At 37.7% G+C, this 27,090-nt stretch overlaps 1 protein-coding gene across 1 annotated transcript; it reads left to right on the forward strand.

Annotated features, from left to right (window-relative positions):
• Positions 1-609: 609 nt before the first annotated feature.
• LOC311291425 (ribonuclease inhibitor-like) lies at positions 610-21,738 on the forward strand (the record flags this gene model as incomplete). The annotated part of the gene is made up of 9 exons (XM_084410460.1): positions 610-688; positions 960-1,182; positions 1,849-2,019; positions 19,732-19,905; positions 20,134-20,263; positions 20,401-20,414; positions 20,536-20,709; positions 21,106-21,279; positions 21,687-21,738. 9 exons carry the CDS (start codon positions 610-612, stop codon positions 21,736-21,738), a joined length of 1,191 nt encoding a protein of 396 aa, XP_084266586.1.
• Between the last annotated feature and the right edge of the window lie 5,352 nt (positions 21,739-27,090).

Consider the following 27,090-nt stretch of genomic DNA (forward strand, 5'->3'; position numbering starts at 1 on the left):
CTTCCAAAATCAGTGCTCTTAAATAGGCTATACATATATAAAACACCAAACTCCATGTCAGCATATTGTAGCCTATGGCTTGCGATCTCTCACATGTGCGAACGAAATATCAAAGCCATAAACCGATTTGTAAACCACAAACGAAAAATTAGAAATCAGGCCGGAATCTCATTTTCTGTTTATTAAACTAAACGAAAAAACGTATAAACGATCCGTCTTTTTTCATTTCTCGTTATTCCAGTCCAAATAGGAAATGAAATGAAAGGAAATGTTCATTCGTTTTTTTATTTAATATTGAAAGTAGAAAAACGAGAAAACGGTTCCTTTTTAGTTTTAATTTTTTCAAAAGTATTCAGCTTGATTTTTCGCTTTTCGTTCTCAGGTAGAAACATTTATGAACAGCTTGAATATTCAATTTCTACACGTGGGCGGGAATGAAACGCTCCTTTCCTCTGATTTGTCAGCCAAAGATCAAACTGTGCCGTCATCAGTTCTTCCTCAGATCCGCTCAGCAGAATAAAAGTCCTCCGCTGCTGCAGTTGTGCAGATTCATAACGCGTTTATTGCAACTTCTACATTTCATCTTTTCCTCATCAAACACCCAGACTAATGGCTCGACACGACCCGTACCGGGGAAGAGCCTCGACAGGGCTTTCTTCTGAGGCTTTCAGTCCTCGAGTGCCAGGGGGTCTGTGAAATAATTTACTATAACCTGCTGTATTTACCGGACTGTAAACTAAAGTCCTCCCAGGATCTTTTTCCCCAGACCTGTTGCTGTCTGTGTTTCCGTCGCAGTCTAAAGTACCGTGAAGATTACGCAAATTAGTCCGGTGACGTAGGACTGTGTGTGACTTTCCAGTTCCTGCTGGATTTCGTCCTCCTCATATAAGCTTAATAAAGCCTGAATCTCATCGTCGGTCCATCTGTCGTATTTTTTAAACTCCATTGTTGATTTGAAGAGCAAACACCCCTCACCATCACCCAGCAGCTCGACGGCACACGACAGGCCAGTGGAGTGGGAGGACCGCGGGGAAACACTCCCACTGGGAGCCTCAGGTCTCCTAGAGTATTAACCGTATTGGCGGCTCTGCTTTGTGCAGAGGCAGTGCTGGGTAACATCAGAGAGACTCTAGCGAGGAAGGACAGTCACGACTGCAGGGTCAACATGGTCCTGTTCTCACAGTGAGGACATGAACCATCCACAAACACTATCTCAGCACACTCTTGGCCCAGACATGTGAGATCATGGCCATCAGATGAGGACAGGGAACAACCGCATCCAGAAACACACGGACGGAAAGGCATCTTTAAAAAGACGCTCAACATCAATTTTGCTCTTTTAGGGAAACTGCTCTTTATGCTGAAGCGCCCGGGGGGGAATCGCTGCACTTATCCATGCAATACGCCAGTGAAACACCACTGAATGTGCCGTAGACCACCAGAAAGAAGGGCTTCCTTATTGTAGAGGCGACTGGAAGAGCGATCATTCAGATTTATATTGTTCAGGTTTAACTGATTAATCAGCTGAATGTTTTCCTCTCTGTTCTAGACTCTCTAACTGCAGTGTGACAGAAGAAGGTTATAAAGCTCTGGCTTCAGCTCTGAGATCAAACCCTTCACACCTGATAGAGCTGGATCTCACAGGCAATGATCCTGGACAATCAGGAGTGAAGCAGCTCAATGATTTACTGCAGGATCCAGACTGTCAACTGAAGACACTGAGGTGAGACGGGATCTAATAATTAACTAAATTAGCTATATGCAGACTAAATATTAATAACTAATATATTATTTTAGTTATATAATAAGCTGGACATTTAGTTGAGAACTGAACTGACTCTTCTGCAGGTTTGTGAGTTCTGCTGCAGAGGAAGCCTGTCAGTATGTGAATAGAGTTGTGGGTATAAACCCGTTACTCCAGAGAGAGCTGAATCTGAGTGAACATAAACTAGGAGACACACGAGTGGATCAGATTGCTGCTCTACTGCAGGATAAACACTGTCAACTCAACACACTGACGTGAGTATTGCTCATTTATTTATAATATCACTTTTTTTTTTAAATGTTTCCCTCAGCGTCACACAGAGCCACAACAATTTAAAGTAATACAATTAAACGGCGAATTAAAAACACACAATTACAACGTGATATCAAGCTTTAAATATTTGATTAAGACAGTTTGATCATGGGTCAATAATTATTTCAGTTTCTGTAGAGGCAGAACAATGTGTTTTGACATTCTCATTGTTCTCTTTGACTTCTGCTCCTGAATCTGCAATATATGGAGGGGCTGTACCATGTAAACATTTAAAAACAAATAATAAAATCTTAAAATTAATTCTAAAAGGAACTGGTAACCAATGCATCTTAATATGGGGGTGATATGATCATGGCTGCGTTTCCCGAATCCTTCTTAAGTCGTTCTTAAGTTACACCTTAAGCTGCACCTTATCGTTAATACATGTTTCCCGAAACGTTCTTAGTTAATATACCTTCTGTAAGCAGAGGTGGGTAGAGTATACAAAAACTGTACTCAAGTAAAAGTACAAGTACTTATAGAAATATTTACTCAAAGTAAAAGTAATAATCTTTATAGTTACTTGAGTAAGAGTAAAAAAGTATATATATATATATAATCTCTTCTGTTTTTGTTGCAAAGATAGCCTATCTACTTTTTTTTACTTTTGCATCATGAAGTCATATATATAAAATTATATTATTTAGATATTTTTTTTATTTAAATGACTATTATTATCATAAGTAGATAGGCTATTTTTGCAACAAAAACAGAAGAGACAAGCATTATTTCTGCCATCTGTAGCCCGAAAATCATTGCCTGTCCTTTGGTTTGTATAATAGTAACTTATACAACTACATTTGGATTATTAGACAATGTCGAAATAAAGTGAATCTGCAGAGTGTTGCATTCAAAAGGCATGTAATTGACAGAGAAGAAAGAGTTAAAACTCTTCACGTGCACGCGCTCATGACCGCTACTTAAAGGCACACAATGTAGCTTTTCAACCTTCATAATATATTTCCAAGACCCTTGTGATGGTACATCGACTTACAATAGGTTGAATGACACGTCTTCCATAGCCTGACGGGGTCTGTATCGCTTTTACTGGCACTACGTAACTTCGGGGTTCGGGTAGTAACCAGAGCACAAAAAGAACTACAAAATTCGACTGCTTTACGGCATGCGTCACTTCCCCCACCACTTCCTCAAATTTGGACGTGAGAGGCCAACCAGCGTTTGTTTTCGGCTTTCGTGCGTATGTTTTTGTCATGGGGGCTGTTTACACCTGGCCACTTCATGCGTTTTCTCAGATGGGATAGCTATCCGATCGTGAAAAGACCAGGTGTAAATGCCCTCCGAAACGCATTCAAGACGGATTTGAATCCGATCGCTCAAACCACTTCAGGAGGAGATCTGAGACGCATTCCAGACGAAACTGGACACGTGTAAATGCATCTGGTTGTTGAAACCACATATGTAAATTGTACTCCTCCCAAAAATGCAAAAATGCAAAAAAAAAGTGTGAGAGCGTGTTATAGGCCAGCGGTTTTCAATAGGTGAGGCGCCAAAGAGCCACAGGGGAGGCGCGACACGCAAAGAAAAAAATAACTGTATGCAGCTCTATTGATATCGGTAATTGTGTGTGCCAGTATTAGCTTTAAAATGCGTTGTTCTCTTGTCCCAAGTCAACAGAAGTCAGCATTAAGGGAGGATACAGAGCCCGGGAAGTCACCTGTGTGAGTAAAAAAAAAACAATCCGTGGCGACAGTTTTGCAATCCGTCCGCTCAGTTTATAAACAGTAGCTACTCATGAATTCTCAAACTGTTCAGTTTAACAAATCGTGCCCACGGATTAATAAACCGTACCCACGAGCTTCTAATCCGCGCTCTCAGACTTAAACCATGCCTTCAGTTTTTGCAATCTGTAGCCACAAATTCATAAACCGTGGCCCTTTCGCAATCCGTTCCCACGGGTTTGTAAACTGTAACGTTACTCACGGATTTGTGGCTCGCATTCATTTTAGAAGAACACCAGGAGGTAGCCTACGTTGTTAACGAATCTTATTGTATATTGTTTTGTTGTGTGGAATATACATCAAATTGTCTCAACAGGCGTCTGCATGTTTAAAGTGATTCTCAATAGCGGGTATGGGGTGGAATATATATACGATTTAATATGATTACTTTTTTTAATAATAATTATAATTGCGTGACGAGTTCATAATGTGGTGAATTCCCGCTCCCATTTACTTCACAATCTCATTATATAGAGACGCGCGTCACGATCTGTGCACTGCCGCGTCTCACGCTCATCTCGTCGCCAGATTCAGTATCAGTGCACCTCATGAACCATGGCGTTAACTTAAACTGCATTTCTGTCAGTGTGTGACTACAGCTCATTAATAAACAACGTGTTTTTTTTTTGTTTTTTTTATCCATTTCATACAATCCGTCTGTGTGTGGATACTGCTGATAAAACAGCTTCGCCGAGACTACAAAGAGACGTGTGTGTGTGTGTGTGTGTGTGTGTGTGTGTGTGTGTGTGTGTGTGTGTGTTTCTTTTGTAAAAGTTTCCCGGATATAACTTCCCTATTTAATGCACAATTTTCCTTAGAAATGATATTATCAGCATTACAATATGAGTAAATGTAGCTGTGTAAAATGTAAGGGATGATGCCACCCTTCTAGAACAATGTGCATTTACTTTTAGATTGTAATATATTTAATAGCATGGAATTACAGTGTTAGCTCACTATCTTAGCCTTTTCCAGTGCATTAGGTGAGCTAATCTGATAATATTAGTGATTCTCATTTATCAAAACACTAAAACTGGTACCGTTTTGGAGAGAAATTGGGTATTTTTTAATCTCTCTATTTAACCCATCTCATGGTGTGTGATGCTGAACTATCATATGAGTTTCTAAAGGTTTTTGAATTCTTTGCACAGTTATGAATATTTATATTTTATGTGCATGCTCAGGCTCAGTGGCCTTACACCTAATTTTAAGCGAAATTTATTTTCAAACAATATGATTTAAATGGTGATGAGTTTACTGATTTGATGCATTTTAAAAAGATGGATGATAGATATTCTTCAATCTTTCTGACAAAGAACAAAATATAATGTGAATTACAGTAAGTGCATTTTTCTTTTTAAATTTATTAATTTTAGTACACAGTGTTTATTATAAGGGGGTAGAATCCGCAGCTCAGTACTCGCTACTCACTACTCATGAGTACTTTTAAATAAGCTACTTTTTTACTCTTACTCAAGTAGTTTTTTTGGACAAGTACTTTTTACTTTACTCACACTACATTTTTTGGAATGTAATGGTACTTTTACTTGAGTATGTTTTTTCAGTACTCTTTCCACCACTGCTGATTTTGTTTGAGATGATGTGCATCTCCTTCAAATGTGCTCTTAAAGCCCAGACACACCGTGCCGATTTCAGCCGTCAGGTGTCGTCGGCGGTGGCTCTGGCGCCGATTGCACAAGTTAAAGCATGTTTTGTTGACTTGTGGTTAGGCCTACTGATGTTCAGGGATTTTAAAAGTAGCCTCAATTAGGCCTGCATGAAGATGGAAATTATTTGCTGTTCCAAAGAATCGAATGCACTTTTAAGAAAGTTGTGGAAATAAAATAATATTTACATTTTATCAGTTGTTATTGAAACTCATCATTGCCTGGAACACACAAAAGATGGCATTTACTGCAGAGGCGCGTGTGGGTTAGGGCAGGCGGACGGGATTTTGGGGAAGGGGGGGCTCGGCTGTCCTTACCTACTCTAAGGGGAGGCTCACATTCACCCAATTTGAAAACCCCTGTTATAGGCAATATGTTATAGCCAGATATGACGACGCTACTGGAACACGCATCACCGCAGATGAGCAACTGAGCATCTGTTCTAGTGATGGGTCGTTCGCGAATGAGCCGGATCTAAGAGCCGGCTCTTGTAGGTGAACGATGGGAGCTGGCTAATAATGAAATAATGAATGATTTTAATTGTATTTAAAATAATTGACTAATTCAAAAGCCAACAAAAACATAATTATATAGGCCTAAAGGCGCACACACATTTGTTTCGACTGTCTGATCAGCCTCACATTCTGTTCCTGTCAATCATACATGCGATGTTGTCAACCAATTAAACTGCATGAGGGAGGGCCGAGCTAACTCACACACACACACACACTAGAGATGCGGATAAACCGCGGATCGGCTGGATGACGTGACAAAAAAATAATATTTTAATTAAATTCGGGCGGGTGGCGGTTGAACCAGTCAAATGAAAAAAGTTTGCCACTAAGCAAACCTGCAAACTATGAGCCCAGCTGTCAGTACTATTGGAGGAGGCCTAAACGTCTCTTAGATGAGACTGCCTGGCTTATTTTGTTATTTTGTTTCGATATTAGTTATATTTTAAAACAGCCAGTCGTAGCCTACCACTCATGGAATAGGCATTTAAAAGAGACACAGATTATGGTCAGAAATGACATCGGGCAATTGCAGCGCAAGATGTTCAGAAGAACGCAAGAGCTAAACTTCTACAAGCTCAATAACATCCACATAAAAAATAAAAAAAGATGGTAAGAAAAATAGTCAGTCATAACTTTGCCCATTAATTAGATGTGCAAGGCAAGCAGACACGTTTTTGGGTTGTTATGAACAATTAAAAATGTTGTGCGGTAGACTTTCAGCGAGTTAAAACATATATTATAAGAGCCGTTTGTGAGTCAAAAAGAGCCGGCTCTTTTCAGTGAGCTGAGTCAAACGAGCCGGCTCACGAAAAAGAGCCGGAATGCCCATCACTAATCTGTTCATCAAGCCAACGTGCAAACTATCGCAAATCACAGTGAAAGTAAGTCACAGACGCTGAACACACAATCCTCATCATTAAAAGTAAAGATATGAAATGATCTTCCCAGGGCTGTTGCTGCTCTCTCTTATTGCGGTCTTTGATTGTGACATTTTAGCTGATGATCAATAAAATGCAGCTCAATCTGTTGCTTTCGGTGACGTGCACTCCATTAAATCTGCATATAGCGCGGGAATTGAAGATCGAATTTAAATCTGTTTCGCAAAAACACATTTATGTGACCAGGTGTAAATGGAATCGTTTTGATAAATCAGATAGCTATCCGATCTGAGAAAACGCATGAAGTGACCAGTAAATAAATCTCTTATTTGTAAACTATAAGCGTTGTATGTTGTTGCTCTTGCTTGTAGTAGGCTGTCATTTTTTACGATGCTGTTCATTCATCCATTGTTGATGATTAGACCAGTCCAATAATTTCCACATATGTCTAGCTATAGCTTCGATTATCAGAGCTGTTAACAGACTTGCTAACACACACTCGTTTCTCTTACGTGTTTTCTGCGTTGTTTTATTGCCTAGCTTGCCTCACGAACTAGTTTGCCAGCTGAACTCAGGTGTTGTGAGGTGTATTTATCAGGTAGTCCTGAGGGATATCAGACGACGCTGTTGACGTTGATTCCTGCGATTATCATGAGAACAGTTTTCAATATCTCACATAATTATCAGCACATAAATAAGCCTAACGTAGAGGTTGTAAATAGTGTAAACGAGCTATATAGTGTAGATCAGTAGTGTAATAGTGGAACAGTGTAAATCGGATATTTACGACAGTGCAAGTATTCCACAGTGACTCTAGGGGTCGCTGTTTGACAAAAACACAATTTCTACATAGTGTGCCTTTAACATCTGAACACAAAAAAACAAACAAAAGTACATCGACGGATCTTCTTCTGTCTGTTCTCCAAAATATAATCAAATGTATATTTCTGCAAGCATGTTTAAACTGGTTAACTGTGTCTACGGCAGGCAAAGGCATTCGTTTTCAAGTCGAGTTCGCACGCCACTGCGCAACAATACACACACACTACCGCGGGATGGCGGGTGTTCATAAACTGTGAACAATGGTAGCTTATTTAATGTATAAATTAATGTAAATGTCCAAAAACGGGTAATGTCATACTTTCTAGTAGTGCTTTAGTGGCGTAATAATCTGTTTGGTTGTAAAATGTATTACCTGAGTGAAATGAAATCGAATATCGTCCTGTGGAATCATTCATTCACAGACAGTTTACGAAGATGATCAACTAATAAAGATCTTCATCGCTGGCAAAAATATGATGCATTTGCAGAGTTGCTCTCACTTGACTGTACTGTAGGTCCACGGCCACTTCATCAAACGCTCTTGATGTCCTTAAATCTTCCTGTTACGACTCTGAGTCGAGTGTGAATTGAAATCGCTTCAGACGATTCAGTGCGTGCAGGAACTGAACAGATCATTCAAACTGATTCGCGAACCGATTTAGACAGATCTAACTTGTTGTTTGATGAAGTCTTTGAACAGAATCGACTCAAAAGAGTGATTCATTTGTGAATTGAGCATCGCTCAAGCCCAGAAAAAAGATACAGCGCGCTTGGAATAAACTACGCATTTAACAACACATTGCATTAAAATAAAGTAACGAGAGGAACGTCCAACGTAACGAAGTAAAAGTACAGTTTTTTCATTAGAAATGTACTCGAGTTAAAGTAAAAGTACCCACATTTAAATCTACTCTTAAAAGTAGAATTTTTCCCAAAAAATACTCAAGTAAATGTAATGAAGTAAATGTACTTCGTTACTACCCACTTCTGTCTGTAAGTCATGCGTTCGGAAGGTTGGTCTGAACCACTCTTAGCTTCAGCTTATCACTGTTGACCGTCTAGACGAATATAAGTTGTAATACCCAGTGCAACAGGCTAATTCAAGTGTTTTCATGCAAAGAATAAAATAGTCATTACATTGATTGTTGTTAGCTTTTTAATTACATTATCCAAAGGTACATCAGCTGGCAAACCAATATGCAGTAAAGGCTCAGGAGTCTATTTGGGGCGGCAGTGGCTCAGTGGTTCATGTAGGTTGTCTACAAACCGGAAGGTTGGTGGTTCCACCTTACCAAATGTCGAGGTGTCCATGAGCAAGACACAGCTGCTCCCGATGAGCTGGATGGCGCCTTGCATGGCTGACACTGCCGTCGGTGTATGAATGAGTGAGTGAATGGGTGAATGTGATGCTATATGTAAAGCGCTTTGGTGGCCGTAGGTCTGTGAAAGCGCTATATAAATGCAGTCCATATTTAAAGGGAATGATTGTGCTGGGGAGTTTGCTCAAACTATGGCAGCGATACAGCGAATAGTTGTGCTAAAAGATGCGCCGTCCGCAGAGAGCTTTCAAAGGCCAGTGAAAGCACTGCCAGTTGAGCCCTATCCGGATGGCAATTGTTTCTCTCATGGTTGTACGGTATTTTCAACATGTACAGGGGTAAGTCTGTGATTTTATTGCCGTCCAAATCCACAGTTTACAAGAAGAGATTCAAAATTCACTGTTTAAATCCTTTTTGATCACTGCTGAGCACCGTATGTACGATGTACACTTTTATTACTGAATGCTGGAAAGTATTTACAAGAACAATATTTTTATCACAGCTCCGCCTCAGCGAACAGAAATGGGAAAGAGAAGAAAGCATGTAAACATTTGAAATGGTTATTGTGGCAGCAATATATGATACAATTTTAAAATATGTAGGCTAGGCTATTATAGGCTATTATAGTTTGGATAATTTTTTATAATATCCCATGAGTGCTAATAAATGCAATGTCCACTATTTCTGAAGAGCTTCTCTTATAAAGAACAGCACTTTCTCACATAACGCAGTGAAGCAGCCCCTGCACGAGAGAATAACTGATTTGTGCGATATCGATTGCTAAGGATTATGCAGAGTTGACAGAAAAATGTTACACATGCCGTAGCAGAGGAATACAACCAAGAACTAAAGCCCCGCCTCACCCAGTTCGGGTACTGGACCTGGTTGAAACACTCATGCATCTAGCTGGCAGAGTGCCAAAACTTCGCCGGCGCCTTCAGCACCGCCCTGAACACGGTCGAGCCAACGCTGGACTAATATATCTATGGAGGTATTTTGTCATGTCAAATGTATTAATAATGCCATCAGAATGCAACCAAAGCCCAGGATAGCAATAAGTAGATGGCTATAAATAACTGTAAATCATACAAAATAAATGCCATGATCACTAGATTTTACACAGGTATTACTATAATGATTTTGTTAATGCTGATCAGCCACCAAATATTAATAATGTGGAAGTTACTGCCTTTTGCCTTGGCATGAATTCTCACTTTTTGCTGACAATACAAAGGCAGAGTACAGTAACTTTACAATAGTGGTCAAAAGTCAAGTTTGAGCTCAAGATTGTTTTATGTATATAATTGTCATTACTAAAACATCTATTTGCCAGATTTCCAGTGTCCTACCTATAATTCATTTGGCGGGACAACTAAAAATCTTTAAAGTCATTTTTCTCAGTTCCACACTCTGCAGATTTGACATCATATAAAAACTAAATTATATTTTGAACAATTTTATGAATAAAGGTGGAAAATTAAAAACCTTTTGAAAAACAAAAACTTTATTTCAAGTCATATCATTTTAACTTCTCGTGCTGTCAGCAGCACCCTCAGCAGCCCTAGTTCCCGCGGCCATGGGTACATATTACATTTAATACACATACAAATACTTCATCAACAGTGTTTGCCCCCTTGGTAAATATGATCAAATATGGCTGTAAGAAATAAATCTGCATTTTTAATCCTTTTGATATTTTATTTAAAAAATGAAGTAAAAGAATTGTAAGTGGGGGGAAAATCACATTATGAAATAAATGTTTTTCTCCAAAACACGTTGGGAACAATTGTTTGCCCCCTTTTATTAAATACTTTTTGCAACCTCTTTTTTTCCAAGATAACAGCTCTGAGTTTTCTCCTATAATGCCTGATGAGTTTGGAGAACACCTGACAAGAGATCAGAGACCATTCCTCCATACAGAATCTCTCCATCCTGTTCTCCGTTATAAGATTTCTAGCACAGGCTGTCAGGTTTAGATTTTTTATCTGTTGGTATTTGATCGAATCTGTGATGCTATGTATCTGAACAAGATGTCCAGGACCTCTGGCAGAAAATTAGGCCCACAGCATTAAAGATACAGCAGAGTATTTCATTTTACACATGGGGTACTTTTTTATCCCTGTGTGCACCAAACCCATCTTAAGTGTTTGCTGCCAAAAAAGCTAATGTTTTTGTTTCATCTGACCATAGAACATTTGAAAAGTATCTGACACTACTGGAACTTCAAACGGGATGGGTTCTACATTTATTTCATAATGTGATTTTCCCCCCACTTTCAATTATTTTACTTCAATGAAAGGTTAGATTTTTGCACATTTTTAAAATAAAATATCAAAAGGATAAAAAATGCAGATTTATTTTTTACAGCCATATTTGATCATATTTACCAAGGGGGCAAACACTTTTTCACACCACTGTATTTGATAATCAATAATAATCCATTTCTAAATATATATATATATATATTAATAATAAACACATAATCCATTCACACATAGTACACAACACATTGCATTTAAATACACAGACGAACACCTATTCACACTAGACAATGGTTTCGTCAGCTTCCGGTTGCGATGCGCCGGCGCGACCCGGCCGTGATGTCATCAGCGGCCGCCGCTCGATCAGTCGGTCTTTCCCACTGGAAGACTGACTACGCCCTCACAGACACACAACACGAGGACGAAACGACAAGACAGTGCAGTATAAGTGGGTGAAATGACCGGGAAATGGATATGGAAGGGAGAGTGGAGAGATGGATGAATGTCCATGTGCGATCAGCATCGCGTGTGCACGCGCTCCTATGATAGCGACAATGAGAGGGAGGAACGAGATGTGGATGAATGAGGTGTGTGTGTGTGTGTGTGTGTCAGTGCTGCTTCGCCAGCGGTGGCAGCTAATGTGACTTTATCACAGCTGTATAAGTACTTTTGTCAATATGGCAAAGGTAGTTTACTACATCTAAGCTATTTTTTTTAATTTTATTTTTCTATTGAAGCAACTTCATTCCAAGTCAGTGCTATCTCAGTGATCAATGAAACTGTCAGTCAAACAGATATCAGGCATAATTTGTCAGTTCAATTGTTTTTTCAACAACTGTTTCAAACCAATTTGGCAACAAAAAAACAAAACCATGACTATATAAAACCATATAACTATATAAAACTATAAGAAAACCAGGTGTCAAGAGTGTGTGCATCTTTCCATCAAGTGTCAGCCCAAGGATTGAGATTGGTACGTGATGTCACCGTCAGGAGCAGAAGCTGATGGTAATGCACCAGAAAGCCGGTTGTAGGACCGTACGGTCCGCGTATCATCTGATCATTTCATTTCCTATTTGGACTGGAATAACGAGAAATTAAAAAAGACGGATCGTTTATACGTTTTTTCGTTTAGTTTAAAGGTCCCATGACATGCTACTTTTTGTAGGCTTTAATATAGGCCTTAGTGGTCCCTAGTACTGTATCTGAAATCTCTTTCCAAAAATTAAGCCTCGGTGCAGAATTATAGCCACTACAAGCCAGTCCCAGAATGAGCTTCCTCCAGACGGGCCGTTTCGGTGTCTGGAGCTTTAACCCTCTGGGGTCTGAGGTGTTTTTGGGGTCCTTGAGATGTTCTGACATGCCCTGACATTTGTGCTTTTTTCAGTTGCTTATAAACATAGTAATGGCAAAAAAAAATTACACACTATTTAGCACAAACAGGGCTACCATAATATGTGAGCAACAAGAATGTACATGTCTGCATTTTTGAGAGAATAATGTTTATGCGTGGTTATTGAAAAAACTAAAAACTAAAGTTTCTGAAATAAGACCACAAAACACACACTAAATATGTGCCAATAAGACTTTTGTCTAATGGATGTCATCGCCTAGTGTTTTTTCTTCAAAATTATGTGAAAATCACCCTGCCTAATCCTTCACATAACACAATACATTGATTTGAATTTTGCAAAGCACTTTCTGTTTGGAAAGGCCATATGCGGAGTGGGCGTCACAGATCATGCATATGTAGTGGTTCACACCTGAGGACCGCATACTTAATGAGCCATTCATTCAGGTGAGTCACTGAGCCACAAGAATGCAAGAGCAACAGTTGGAAGTATCTCAATTCTTTTTTATTTTTCCACATATTGTGCTTGCAATTTGGCCTATAATAGCCAAGGAAAACATGTAATTGTGCCGTTAATTCTCATACTGTATTTTCAGTTTTGGAATATTTATCCTCTCCCCAAATTTGTCACTAATAAAACACAATAAAAATTATTTAAAGAAAAGGCTTATATTTACCTTTTAATAGTTTGTTTACATCTACCTTGTAAATATTTAAATAAACAACAATTCAAGTGTAATCTTTCTTTGTACAAACTAAAGTATACATTTTATCATACATATTTCAAAGTTAAGGATTTGATTGATTATTTGATTATTTTTGACAAAAAAATTGGCAAATAAAAGCTTATTTGAGGTGGCAGATATTTTACAGTAAAAATGTATAATCTATCCAAAACTAATCAACGAAATGTTGTCTTTCATATGTCTGTAACATAGGTCTTTCATTTTTATTATAAGGAATATAAATGCTAATTTGCAGTTTAATACGTTGCTTATACAAATATATATATGTGCATACACACACACACATATACATGTGTATATATTTATACACAAAAATTAATTTTATTTATATTTTTTATATACATTTGTTTTTCCACAAATTGTGCTTGTAAATTGTATAATATCCAAGGTAAACATGTCTAGTAATTGTGCAGTAAATTCTCATACTGTATTTTCAGTTTTGGAATATTTATCCTCTCCCCAAATTTGTTACTAATAAAACACAATAAAAATTATTTAAAGAAAAAAAAATTATATTTACCTTTTAATAGTTTGTTTACATCTACCTTTTGAGGGACATTTTCCCTTATTATTATTATTCCTCACAGCGCTGCGAGACGGTGTAAACAAGTAATGATCTGAATAAACTTGTGTTTTCTTGAGCTGATATGGGGCTCGAGAAAACACAGCCCCTCACAGGTTTGCGCCGTGGATTCCCGCGAGTCAGACGCGGATACTGTGTTTGTTTTAGGCTCGCGCAGTCTTCACTCGGACGCGCGCTTCAATCCGTTGTGGAGACTCTCTTTTCGTTCCAGTGAAATTACAAAACAAAATACACACACACACATGTCTCTGCCTGATATACAACCACTGATAAACATAATCTGATTTGACAAAAAAAAAAAAAAAACTATATGAGTGCAGATTCGAACTCAGAACCTCTGACACGCTAGGCAAATGTTCTACCACTAGACCACTTGAGTTCACGTATTTACTCACGTGAAAACTCGGTGTTTACTCGGCGTGATCAATTCGCTCTTGAACATGCTGCCGTTCGTCTGAGTTACAATCTTCCTCTGAGGAAAAGCCAAGGTGAGTTATTCCTCGCTGTCCAGGATCATCTGAAGACCGTCTTTACCGGAGAAACGCGCCATCCTCTCTAAACGCGATGAACTATCAGTGAATCTGATCTGATGAAACTTCGTGTTTTCAAGGCATTGATCGGGGGGGCGGGTGCGAAGCATAGATCACCTAAACTATTTACCATGTCAATAGCGCCGGGGGCGGGGCGGCCTCAGTTCATTATAGAGATAATTAGGCAGAAGGAAAAAACGGTACCTCTCCTTGCTTTCAAACGGATTACATGAGTTGAAAACATTTGTTTTTTTTATTAATTACTTCATTTAAAAGAAGAGATTTCAAGCTTCATAAAGACATATATCACGTGCCTGTGTGAGAAGTATTCGCTGAGTTATGATTCATTTTCGGACGCGTTTCAGAATGGACTACACGGACAGAGAGAAGGCAGAACTCGCTCCGTGATTATTTTTCTTAATTTGGCGAAAAGCACAACACTTTGTTTTTATTGTGAGTATACAGAAAAATAATACACATTTAACAGAATCGATTGATGTATGAAACTCCTATGGAAAATCAAAGTCAACAGAGTATTTATGAGTTTCTTTTACACTGATAAAAAAAAAGCGAGCTGGTATCGCCGGCGATACCGCCGACCTCAGGGGGTTAAATGCTAATGAGGAGGAGAAAGGCGGGGCAAGGTGGAGGGTGGGTGTGGCCTTGACCATCTTGCGGTACCATGCATGTCTACGTTGGATATATTGCAATGGCACGAAGACACGCAGTCGTTCAAGCGTTTCAGTTTGATCCCGAATCTGATCCAGATGGAGAAGCAACAGATGAAGAAGTTGCTCCAGCAGGACGTCTCCGAATGGTTAGTTTAAAATATTATGTCTGGATACGGTACTTTATTCGGATGGTTTACAGTTATCATCACGTAGCTAACGCTAACCTACTGTTGTTTGAATTTCGTAATAAAATTGACAGAACCTGAGAGCTGAGATTTTTTAATATCATAAAGTAACCTGCTCTGTCTAGTCTGTCGGTCTCCGTGTCCTCTTTGCTTCGCGATTCTTCTGTGCGTGAGAAAATGTTTGTGTGGTGTGAAAAGTGTCAATCGCGTGTGTCTCACGGTGAATGCGTGAGAGTTGTCAGCTCTGCTTTAGTTTCAGACGTTCAGAAAGCCCAGCTCTGTACTAACCCAAGTTGACGAAACAGTCCTCAGTGAAATGTTTGCCGCAGACATGCAAAACTTTGGGAAGTTGAGTCGGCGCATTTCCAGAGAAAATGAAATGAATCCACTGGTTCTTCTGGGGCTTGGATGAAGGAACTAAAAAAGGCTTCGGTGTTCATTTGTACATCCAATTATTGAGCAATGATTATGCTTCGCTCGCTCAGACGCCATATCTCTCGTGGACAAACTAAAATCTTCCTACTTCCTAGCTCTTTTTCTCATGGGCGGGAAATATTCTCTGGGCGGGCAAAGCAGAGAAAGGGGAGGTAACATTTCTCCTTATAACGTCATAAGGAGGAGATTCAAGATCAGCCCGATTGAGCTTCCATTTTCTCAAAGGCAGAGGCAGATAGCAAAAGCTCCATTTACACCGATTAAAATTGCTAGAAACTTGGGGACCATATACAGGCTAGGGGAACTCATATTAATGTTAAAAAACTTCAGAAAGTGACAATTTCATGTCATGGGACCTTTAATAAACGGAAAATGAGATTCCAGCTTGATTTCTAATTTTTCGTTTGTGGTTTACAAATCGGTTTATGGCTTTGATATTTCGTTCGCGGCGCTGAAACGGCCCTTTCATCTGATTGGTCAAACCGCTTCGTCTTCAGGACAGCCAGAATAAGAGTCCGTACGGCACACTCACATCCCACTTTAATAAGCTTTTGCACCACTCGCTGACATTTGATGCAGAAATATGTTGCTGGAACACAATTAGTGCTGCTGCGATGCTTCACTTCTAATGTACGACACTTGAGAGATCGCAAGCCATAGGCTACTATATGCTGACATGGAGTTTGGTGTTTTATATATTATTTCTATAGACTCAAGAGCAGCCTATGATTTTTTTTTTTTGCACTGTAGGTCCTGTGTGTCCCTTCGATAAATGAAAATAGTTCAGTATCTCTAAACTTAAAATGTAGGCTATTTTTTTTTTTTTACTCTAGGCTATAATTACTGTATGAATGAGCATCAAAAATAACATAATATACATGACCATGATAACATGTCTAACCTTTGTGTGTGTGTGTGTGTGTGTGTGTGTGTGTGTGTGTGTGTGTTTGTGTGTGAGACACCTGAATAAATAATTGTGAAAATAGATAGAAATGTAACAGCATGACTGTAAGTGTTGAGGACTCAGTTCACACAAATAGAATGAGATAAAAAGATAATTGAATCAGCTGAACTTGTAGGATACTGAATACCTGACAGCATTATCAGGGTTGGAGAGTAACAGTTGGATTGCATTTCTAATCTAAAGTAAACTATTAACAATTTTTCTTTTTATAACCAGTAATTTACAGTATATTCTAGCCTTTAATGTTAACAGTACAGTTCCTATTCATATTTCAATTTAAGGCCTATAATACAAAATTCACTGGATCATGATGCTTTAAGTAATTAACCGAATACATTAATCTACAAATTACATTTAACAGAGTTTATCATATGTGTGATACAATTTAAAACCAAGCCTCTAAATACTGTAAATTATAAGACAGCACTTTTTAAGTTATTATTGTTGCATGCTTAATTGGTTGATGTTTCTCTGAGATTTGCTCATTTCTTTCAAGGTATTATTTATTCCCACTGCTTTATGCATATAATGTTTGTCCATCAAAGCTCTGGTAGTATTTTCTAACAACTAAAATACTTTCTTTATGTTGTTTTCATTTGTCATGAGCTCTATATTTTAAGATGTACTAGGTGTTGATAAATCACATTCAGTTAATGTGAAGGGCCTATGTCAGGGGTGTCCTGATCCTGGAGGGTCAATGTCCTGCAAAGTTCAGCTTCAACCCAATAAACACTCCTGAACCAGCTGAGCAAGTCTTCAGGGTTACTAGAAATATCCAGGCTACACTCTCAGAAGAAAATGGTACAAAAACGTCACTGGGATGTTACCCTTTTAAAAGTACCTTTTTATTATTAGCTTATATACATATATATAAGGCTACCACCCCAGTTACAGCTTTTGTACCTGATGAACTGTGTTGGGATAGGCTGGAGCTAAACTGCAGGACACTGGTCCTCCAGAAGCTGGATTGGTCTCCACTGGCTTGGGTTAAATGTTGTTAAATCTATAAATGAATCTGCACAGCTGGGTGTCTGCAGGCAGATGTGTGAGTCAGTCAATACAATGGAAAATGTAATGTGCAAAATGTTATTTATCTTCACAACAATGCATGCAACCAAACCTGAACATGATTTGAGAGCGACAACACGTTATCACTTCAATAAGATGATCATCATATATGGTGTTTTAATCTTAAATGTGTTTGCTTTCCAGTAGATGGCAGCAATCTTCCACTAAAACACGGCACATTGTCCCGCTATCTCCATGAGCGAAATTAAGAAATTAAATCAGATATAAATTATAACAAATGTAAATACATTTTGCATACAAGAATTACATTACGTATGTTTAAAAAAATGACACTTGTTATTAATCAGTCCTATGAGTTATGAGCTCAGTTTGTAGAAATAATACTTGCATTCAATTAGGAAGAGCACACAGCAGCTTCTGTTGTCACACACACACACACACACACACACACACACACACACACACACACACACACACACACACACACACCTCATTAAAAGGCGAGTGGGAAATGTTATGTACATGTGATAATGGTCATGTTTATCATTGTTTTTAAGTCCAATCCTTGTTGCCCATACAATAATAGGCTACAGTAAAACATTTTACTTTATCCATATCATATAAAATATTTTCATTGCATTTTTCAATGGGACAATGACACACAGGAAGGACCTACTTCCAAAATCAGTGCTCTTAAATAGGCTATACATATATAAAACACCAAACTCAATGTCAGCATATTGTAGCCTATGGCTTGCGATCTCTCACATGTGCGAACGAAATATCAAAGCCATAAACCGATTTGTAAACCACAAACGAAAAATTGGAAATCAGGCCGGAATCTCATTTTCTGTTTATTAAACTAAACGAAAAAACGTATAAACGATCCGTCTTTTTTCATTTCTCGTTATTCCAGTCCAAATAGGAAATGAAATGAAAGGAAATGTTCATTCGTTTTTTTATTTAATATTGAAAGTAGAAAAACGAGAAAACGGTTCCTTTTTTGTTTTAATTTTTTCAAAAGTATTCAGCTTGATTTTTCGCTTTTCGTTCTCAGGTAGAAACATTTATGAACAGCTTGAATATTCAATTTCTACACGTGGGCGGGAATGAAACGCTCCTTTCCTCTGATTTGTCAGCCGAAGATCAAACTGTGCCGTCATCAGTTCTTCCTCAGATCCGCTCAGCAGAATAAAAGTCCTCCGCTGCTGCAGTTGTGCAGATTCATAACGCGTTTATTGCAACTTCTACATTTCATCTTTTCCTCATCAAACACCCAGACTAATGGCTCGACACGACCCGTACCGGGGAAGAGCCTCGACAGGGCTTTCTTCTGAGGCTTTCAGTCCTCGAGTGCCAGGGGGTCTGTGAAATAATTTACTATAACCTGCTGTATTTACCGGACTGTAAACTAAAGTCACGGTTTTATCATGAAACACGTTGTGATTTATTCCAGAGTGACCCAGGCCTTTATAATGCATTTAACTTTGTTCACATGATCTAAATGTTGACTTTCAAAAGTAGGCGCGCCAAGAAGGCTATTCGCTGTATTTTGGTATGTATATATATATATATATATATATATATATATATATATATATATATATATATATAGTTTTTAACCACAAATGCTTGTCTTGTACCATCTCTGAGATGTGCCACGTATTACATCATCACGTTGGAAAGGTCACGCGTCACATCATCAAAAAATGTGTTTCGGGGTTTCATGACCCTTTAAAAATTATATGACATGAATGTGTAAACATAAATACATCAACGCTTTCAACCTTTGTATTGTTACAATGTTGGTAGTATATTTAAATGAACAATGTGTAGTCTTTCTCCATGTGACCTTTACCTTGATATCCCTGTTTATTTGTCAGCAAAAGTCTGCTGGATGAAGATGAACACGTTAGTTGATCATCATAGATCTGAGTCATTTTCTCTTTCTGTCTTCAGTCTGAATAGATGCAGTATGACAGAGAAACAGAGTCTCATCTTGACTTCAGCTCTGAAATCAAACCCGTCACACCTGAGAGAGCTGGACCTGAGCTGGAATACACTAGGAGACTCTGGAGTGAAGCACTTATGTGCCGTACTGAAGGATTCACACTGTAAACTGGAGAGATTGAGGTCAGTCACATTCACATACAAGAATCAAAATGCTTGAAATCACTTCAACAGTTTAAACTAAAACACTTTAACATTGTATTTGTGCAAACTTAGTATTTTGTGATCTGGTGAAATAAAGATGAAGATCTCTCTTCCTCTGTTTTATTTGCTTATGAAGAAGATGTGACTTTACAGAATAACGAGTTTTCTTTTCTTCTGTCTTATTTTCTTCTCTCTCTGCTAATGTAGTTTAAGCTCCTGTGATATGACAGATGAAGGTTGTTCTGATGTGACTTCAGCTCTGAGATCAAACCCGTCACACCTGAGAGAGCTGAACCTGAGCGGGAATAAACTAGGAAACTCAGGAGTGAAGCGCTTATGTGCCGTACTGAAGGATTCACACTGTAAACTGGAGAGATTGAGGTCAGTCACATTCACATACAAGAATCAAAATGCTTGAAATCACTTCAACAGTTTAAACTAAAACACTTTAACATTGAATTTGTGCAAACTTAGTATTTTGTGATCTGGTGAAATAAAGATGAAGATCTCTCTTCCTCTGTTTTATTTGCTTATGAAGAAGATGTGACTTTACAGAATAACGAGTTTTCTTTTCTTCTGTCTTATTTTCTTCTCTCTCTGCTAATGTAGTTTAAGCTGGTGTGATATGACAGATGAAGGTTGTTCTGATGTGACTTCAGCTCTGAGATCAAACCCGTCACACCTGAGAGAGCTGGACCTGAGAGGGAATAAACTAGGAGACTCTGGAGTGAAAAACCTCAGTGATCTACTGATGAACCCACAATTCAAGCTGGAGAAACTACAGTTAGTATCATTATACTGTACAGCAATTACAGTGTGACTGAAGTTTATTTATTTGAAGACAGCAGGGCTTATGTTTCATTGTTTATAGCAGTGCACTTTCTGGGGGGGGGGTTTCTTCATTTTTATGTGTTTTTTATCTAGTTAATAATTGTTTAATTTCCAGCATTTGATACAATGTACTGATTGTGTACATGCAGAAATCTGCCTTTTCAACAGAGAATAAAGAAGAGAGACTCAAATAAATAGTTAAAATGAAAGAGAAGAAACAGTGTCTTACAGCACACAGAACTAGTGTGACTGGGTTTCAGAACAGACTATTGGAAACTAAATGCTGCTGTAGCTCTTCAATAAGATGACCATCATAGATGTGAACTATTGTTATTTCTCTGTCTTCAGTCTGAGTTATTGCAGTATTACAGAGAAACAGAGTCTCATCCTGACTTCAGCTCTGAGATCAAACCCGTCACACCTGAGAGAGCTGGACCTGAGTGTGAATAAACTAGGAGACTCTGGAGTGAAAAACCTCAGTGATCTACTGATGAACCCACAATTCAAGCTGGAGAAACTACAGTTAGTATCATTATACTGTACAGCAATTACAGTGTGACTGAAGTTTATTTATTTGAAGACAGCAGGGCTTATGTTTCATTGTTTATAGCAGTGCACTTCTGGGTTTCCCTATTGCTCACATTTTGTATGTGTTTTTTATCTAGTTAGTAATTGTTTAATTTCCAGCATTTGATACAATGTACTGATTGTGTACATGCAGAAATCTGCCTTTTCAACAGATAATAAAGAAGAGAGACGTCAAATAAATAGTTAATAATGAAAGAGAAGAAACAGTGTCTTCCAGCACACAGAACTAGTGTGAATGGGTTTCAGAACAGACTATTGGAAACTAAATGCTGCTGTAGCTCTTCAATAAGATGATCATCATAGATGGTGTTTTAATCTTAAATGTGTTTGATCTCCAGTAGATGGCAGCAATCTTCCACTAAAACACGGCACATTGTCCCGCTATCTCCATGAGCGAAATTAAGAAATTAAATCAGATATAAATTATAACAAATGTAAATACATTTTGCATACAAGAATTACATTACGTATGTTTAAAAAAATGACACTTGTTATTAATCAGTCCTATGAGTTATGAGCTCAGTTTGTAGAAATAATACTTGCATTCAATTAGGAAGAGCACACACCAGCTTCTGTTGTCACACACACACACACACACACACACACACACACACACACACACACACACACACACACACACACACACAGCTCATTAAAAGGCGAGTGGGAAATGTTATGTACATGTTATCATGGTCATGTTTATCATTGTTTTTAAGTCCAATCCTTGTTGCCCATACAATAATAGGCTACAGTAAAACATTTTACTTTATCCATATCATATAAAATATTTTCATTGCATTTTTCAATGGGACAATGACACACAGGAAGGACCTACTTCCAAAATCAGTGCTCTTAAATAGGCTATACATATATAAAACACCAAACTCCATGTCAGCATATTGTAGCCTATGGCTTGCGATCTCTCACATGTGCGAACGAAATATCAAAGCCATAAACCGATTTGTAAACCACAAACGAAAAATTAGAAATCAGGCCGGAATCTCATTTTCCGTTTATTAAACTAAACGAAAAAACGTATAAACGCTCCGTCTTTTTTCATTTCTCGTTATTCCAGTCCAAATAGGAAATGAAATGAAAGGAAATGTTCATTCGTTTTTTTATTTAATATTGAAAGTAGAAAAACGAGAAAACGGTTCCTTTTTTGTTTTAATTTTTTCAAAAGTATTCAGCTTGATTTTTCGCTTTTCGTTCTCCGGTAGAAACATTTATGAACAGCTTGAATATTCAATTTCTACACGTGGGCGGGAATGAAACGCTCCTTTCCTCTGATTTGTCAGCCGAAGATCAAACTGTCCCGTCATCAGTTCTTCCTCAGATCCGCTCAGCAGAATAAAAGTCCTCCGCTGCTGCAGTTGTGCAGATTCATAACGCGTTTATTGCAACTACTACATTTAATCTTTTCCTCATCAAACACCCAGACTAATGGCTCGACACGACCCGTACCGGGGAAGAGCCTCGACAGGGCTTTCTTCTGAGGCTTTCAGTCCTCGAGTGCCAGGGGGTCTGTGAAATAATTTACTATAACCTGCTGTATTTACCGGACTGTAAACTAAAGTCACGGTTTTTATCATGAAACACGTTGTGATTTATTCCAGAGTGACCCAGGCCTTTATAATGCATTTAACTTTGTTCACATGATCTAAATGTTGACTTTCAAAAGTAGGCGCACCAAGAAGGCTATTCGCTGTATTTTGGTTTATATATATATATATATAGTTTTTAACCACAAATGCCCGTCTTGTACCATCTCTGAGATGTGCCACGTATTACATCATCATGTTGGAAAGGTCACGCGTCACATCATCAAAAAATGTGTTTCGGGGTTTCATGACCCTTTAAAAATTATATGACATGAATGTGTAAACATAAATACATCAACGCTTTCAACCTTTGTATTGTTACAATGTTGGTAGTATATTTAAATGAACAATGTGTAGTCTTTCTCCATGTGACCTTTACCTTGATATCCCTGTTTATTTGTCAGCAAAAGTCTGCTGGATGAAGATGAACACGTTAGTTGATCATCATAGATCTGAGTCATTTTCTCTTTCTGTCTTCAGTCTGTATGGATGCAGAATTACAGAGAAACAGAGTCTCATCCTGACTTCAGCTCTGAAATCAAACCTGTCACACCTGAGAGAGCTGAACCTGAGCTGGAATACACTAGGAGACTCTGGAGTGAAAAACCTCAGTGATCTACTGATGAACCCACAATTCAAGCTGGAGAAACTACAGTTAGTATCATTATACTGTACAGCAATTACAGTGTGACTGAAGTTTATTTATTTGAAGACAGCAGGGCTTATGTTTCATTGTTTATAGCAGTGCACTTTCTGGGTTTTTTAAACTAAAACACTTTATACTCAATATCTCACAATGAGTCTGAGTTCACATTATATTTGTGTAAAATTGTTCACATTCATGATTTGTTTGTAAGATAATCTCTCTTCCTCTGTTTGTGTCTTTCTAGTCTATATGGCTGTGGCATTACAGATGTTTCTTCTTTAACTCAGTCTTTGACGAACTCAAAAGCACTGCAGTTTCTAAAAGAGCTTTATCTGGGAGACAATAAGATCGGAGACTCAAAGCAGCGACTCAGAGACGAGCTACGAGACTCAAACTGTGTCCTGAGGTGAGGAAACATCACTGAGATATTAAAGAGATCTTCATTTACCTCTGATATGTGAACAAACCTTTCAAACATTCGTGAAAGGAAATTATCATTAAGCTTTATTGCAACAAAGGGTTTGTGTGAGAACAAAATGTGAAGTTATTGAAATGTTTAACACAAATAAAACACAAATATCTATGCAAGATTATGTAAAGTCAGTAATTAATCTGATTACAGGAATTAAATTTAACTTATTTTTACCAAAAAAAAAAACAGTAATTGAAATATAATAATTTCACTGAACTCTGATTGTTTTCTCTTCTGTTCCACTTTACAGAGTAGATGAAGATCGATGAGGAGTGACTGGGAAGGGCGATGCAGAACAAGCGGGATGTGCCCATTCATCAGCAAGCATGTCGGGAGCTAATAACACACACAAATGTGTGATTCAAACATTCATCACTGCTCTGTAGGAGGTGCAGTCTGATCCACAGAAGAGTCTCACTACTGTCTATGAGGAGAAATAAATGTGTAAATGTGTTTCATAAAGGTGGAAGAGACTCAGACTTCACAGTTAAATAAAGCAGCGTGTGTGTTAGCATGTGTTTTAGAAACATGTGATATTGAATGATCAATGTTGGTTTAGTATAATAATTATTTATAATATAAATAATATAATAATTAATTATTATAAAAATATATTTTTCCAAGTTTTGGAATTGGGAATATATTGTTGATTATGATTTGTATATTTCATTGATATTTTATGTGAAGTTGAACATGTATTTTTTTTTTTGTAAATTTTTTTTTGTAAAATCTATGTTTTGGAATACATATATATATTTGACTCTGATCAGTTTCACTTTAGTGCATTGTTATATTATATATACACACACACACACACAACACTGGTCAAAAGTTTTAGAACGGTAAGATTTTTAATGTTTTTAAAAGAAGTGTCTTCTGCTCACCAAGGCTGCATTTATTTAATTAAAAATACAAACAAAAACAGTAATATTGTGAAATATTATTCCAATGTAAATCAGCTGTTTTCTATGTGAATATACAGTAAAGTGTAATTTATTCCTGTGATCAAAGCTGAATTACAGCATCATTACTCCAGTCTTCAGTGTCACATGATCCTTCACAAATCACTCTAATATGATGATCTGATGATCAAGAAACATTTATTATTATTATGTGTGTGTGTGTGTGTGTGTGTGTGTGTGTGTGTGTATATGTATATATATATATATAGTTACATCCCTTTTAGATTTAGATAGGGGTAAGGAAGTGTAACATTTAAATAAAGATGAGTGTGTAACCCAATATGAAGAACAGGGCAATAAAAGGAAAAAGATCTGCTCAAAAGTATTTATTTTTACAGTGCCAAAAGTGAAAGAATGAAGAGACAATAGTGTTTACAATATTTAATTTATATTTAATATTTAAAGTTTACAATATTTACACAGACAATGAGGAAAACAACAAGACAAATAACAATACTAAACTAAAACAAACAAAGGTGGGAAGGCGAGCTCGAGAGATGCCAAATAAAATAAATAAATGAAACAGAACAAACTAGCTATAAGATTAATTCTATAAAGATTAAAACATGTAGAAAAGAAAAGTCTTCGCCTAACCAAACTACACTGACTACAATATAACACAAATGACAGGGTGTGGCGCTCTCCTAAACCTGTGTGTGTAATACAACTCAAGATGTCCTGTGGTGTGCAGTGCATGTCCTGCTCCCTCCTTCCCAGCCTCACACACACCGTGATGACTGAACAAGGATGAACAGTAGAACACACAGAAACACTTCACAACCACTATACGACAATTGATCAACTCACACGATAGACACACAGAAATCAGCGACAGCGAGCCAAACAAAGACAAATGCCAAAGTGAGCAGAAAGCTGGAAGAGATACGGGTATTTGAGGAAGGGGGTGTAATGTGATTGGATGGGTGAACCGGGACGTCATCATCCTTCAGGAGGACTAACAGGCTGTAGATCGATCCAGTACACATCTGGAACACACACACACACACACACACACACACAACAACAACAACAAACTACCCACATCTCCCTATTGCAACACTCTAAATACGTACACGTACGTAACAATATATATATTTTTTTACATGTGTTGTGTTTTTTTTTTTCTTGGTGAGATATGTCCTCTATATCTAACAATTTCTTCTCTCTTGTGACTATTCTACATTACGTAATCAGGTGATTGTCACATGACTAACTAATTGTTGTTTAAAAGGACTTAATTTCAATAAGTACTTGCTTAACGAGCGCTAAAAGAGTAGGTACTACTATATAGCCTGATCTCGTTAAGTATGAATGCGAGACGTACGTCATCCGCCATGTTGACGTTATCATGTGACCTACAACGTTATCACAAGCGCAACAACTTAAAAGAACTTAAATCAACCCTAAATGTATTGGTTAAACTACAATCACAAAATAAATGGGCACTTGATTCTTCAACAAAACCACAAAATGAGCAAGTTTCATCAATATAAAGATATTTACAGAGAGATGAATTAAAGCTGTCGCTCATATCTTTTATTTTAACCCTATAATGTGACTCACAGTTTTATCCTTAAATATATTATTTTTTATTACGAAAACCCAAAATCATCATCTCTTGAATATGTTATTAATTTCTTTATTTTATATGCAAAATGTTTCACCCACAAGCAAAAGTGGCTTAAATCTCATTTATGTTTAACTCGTTTCATCCCTCAGGTTTATAAATGATAAACTTTTTTTTAATGTATTATGATCAATTATTCAAATATATTTAACTTTGTCATTGTGCTTTTTCCCCTGTGTATATAATCTCATACTATGATGAACGCAAACCCATGATATTTATGTTTTCTTAGTTTGTTTTGTCTATTGTCATTATGATTGTTGAACTGGAATCTTTCCCTGATCTTGTATGTAACTATAAGTTATGAGTGACAGGTGCACTAACACTTGATAACACCAGTAACTCGCCAGCCTAGAGCAGTTCTCCTCAGCGTGTGTAATGTGTGTAATGTGTGTAATGTCTGCACAGAGGAGACGGCGGCTGCTCCAAGATCTCGC

This window comes from Rutilus rutilus, assembly GCF_951802725.1.
Source record: "Rutilus rutilus genome assembly, chromosome: 6".
NCBI lineage: Eukaryota > Metazoa > Chordata > Actinopteri > Cypriniformes > Leuciscidae > Rutilus > Rutilus rutilus.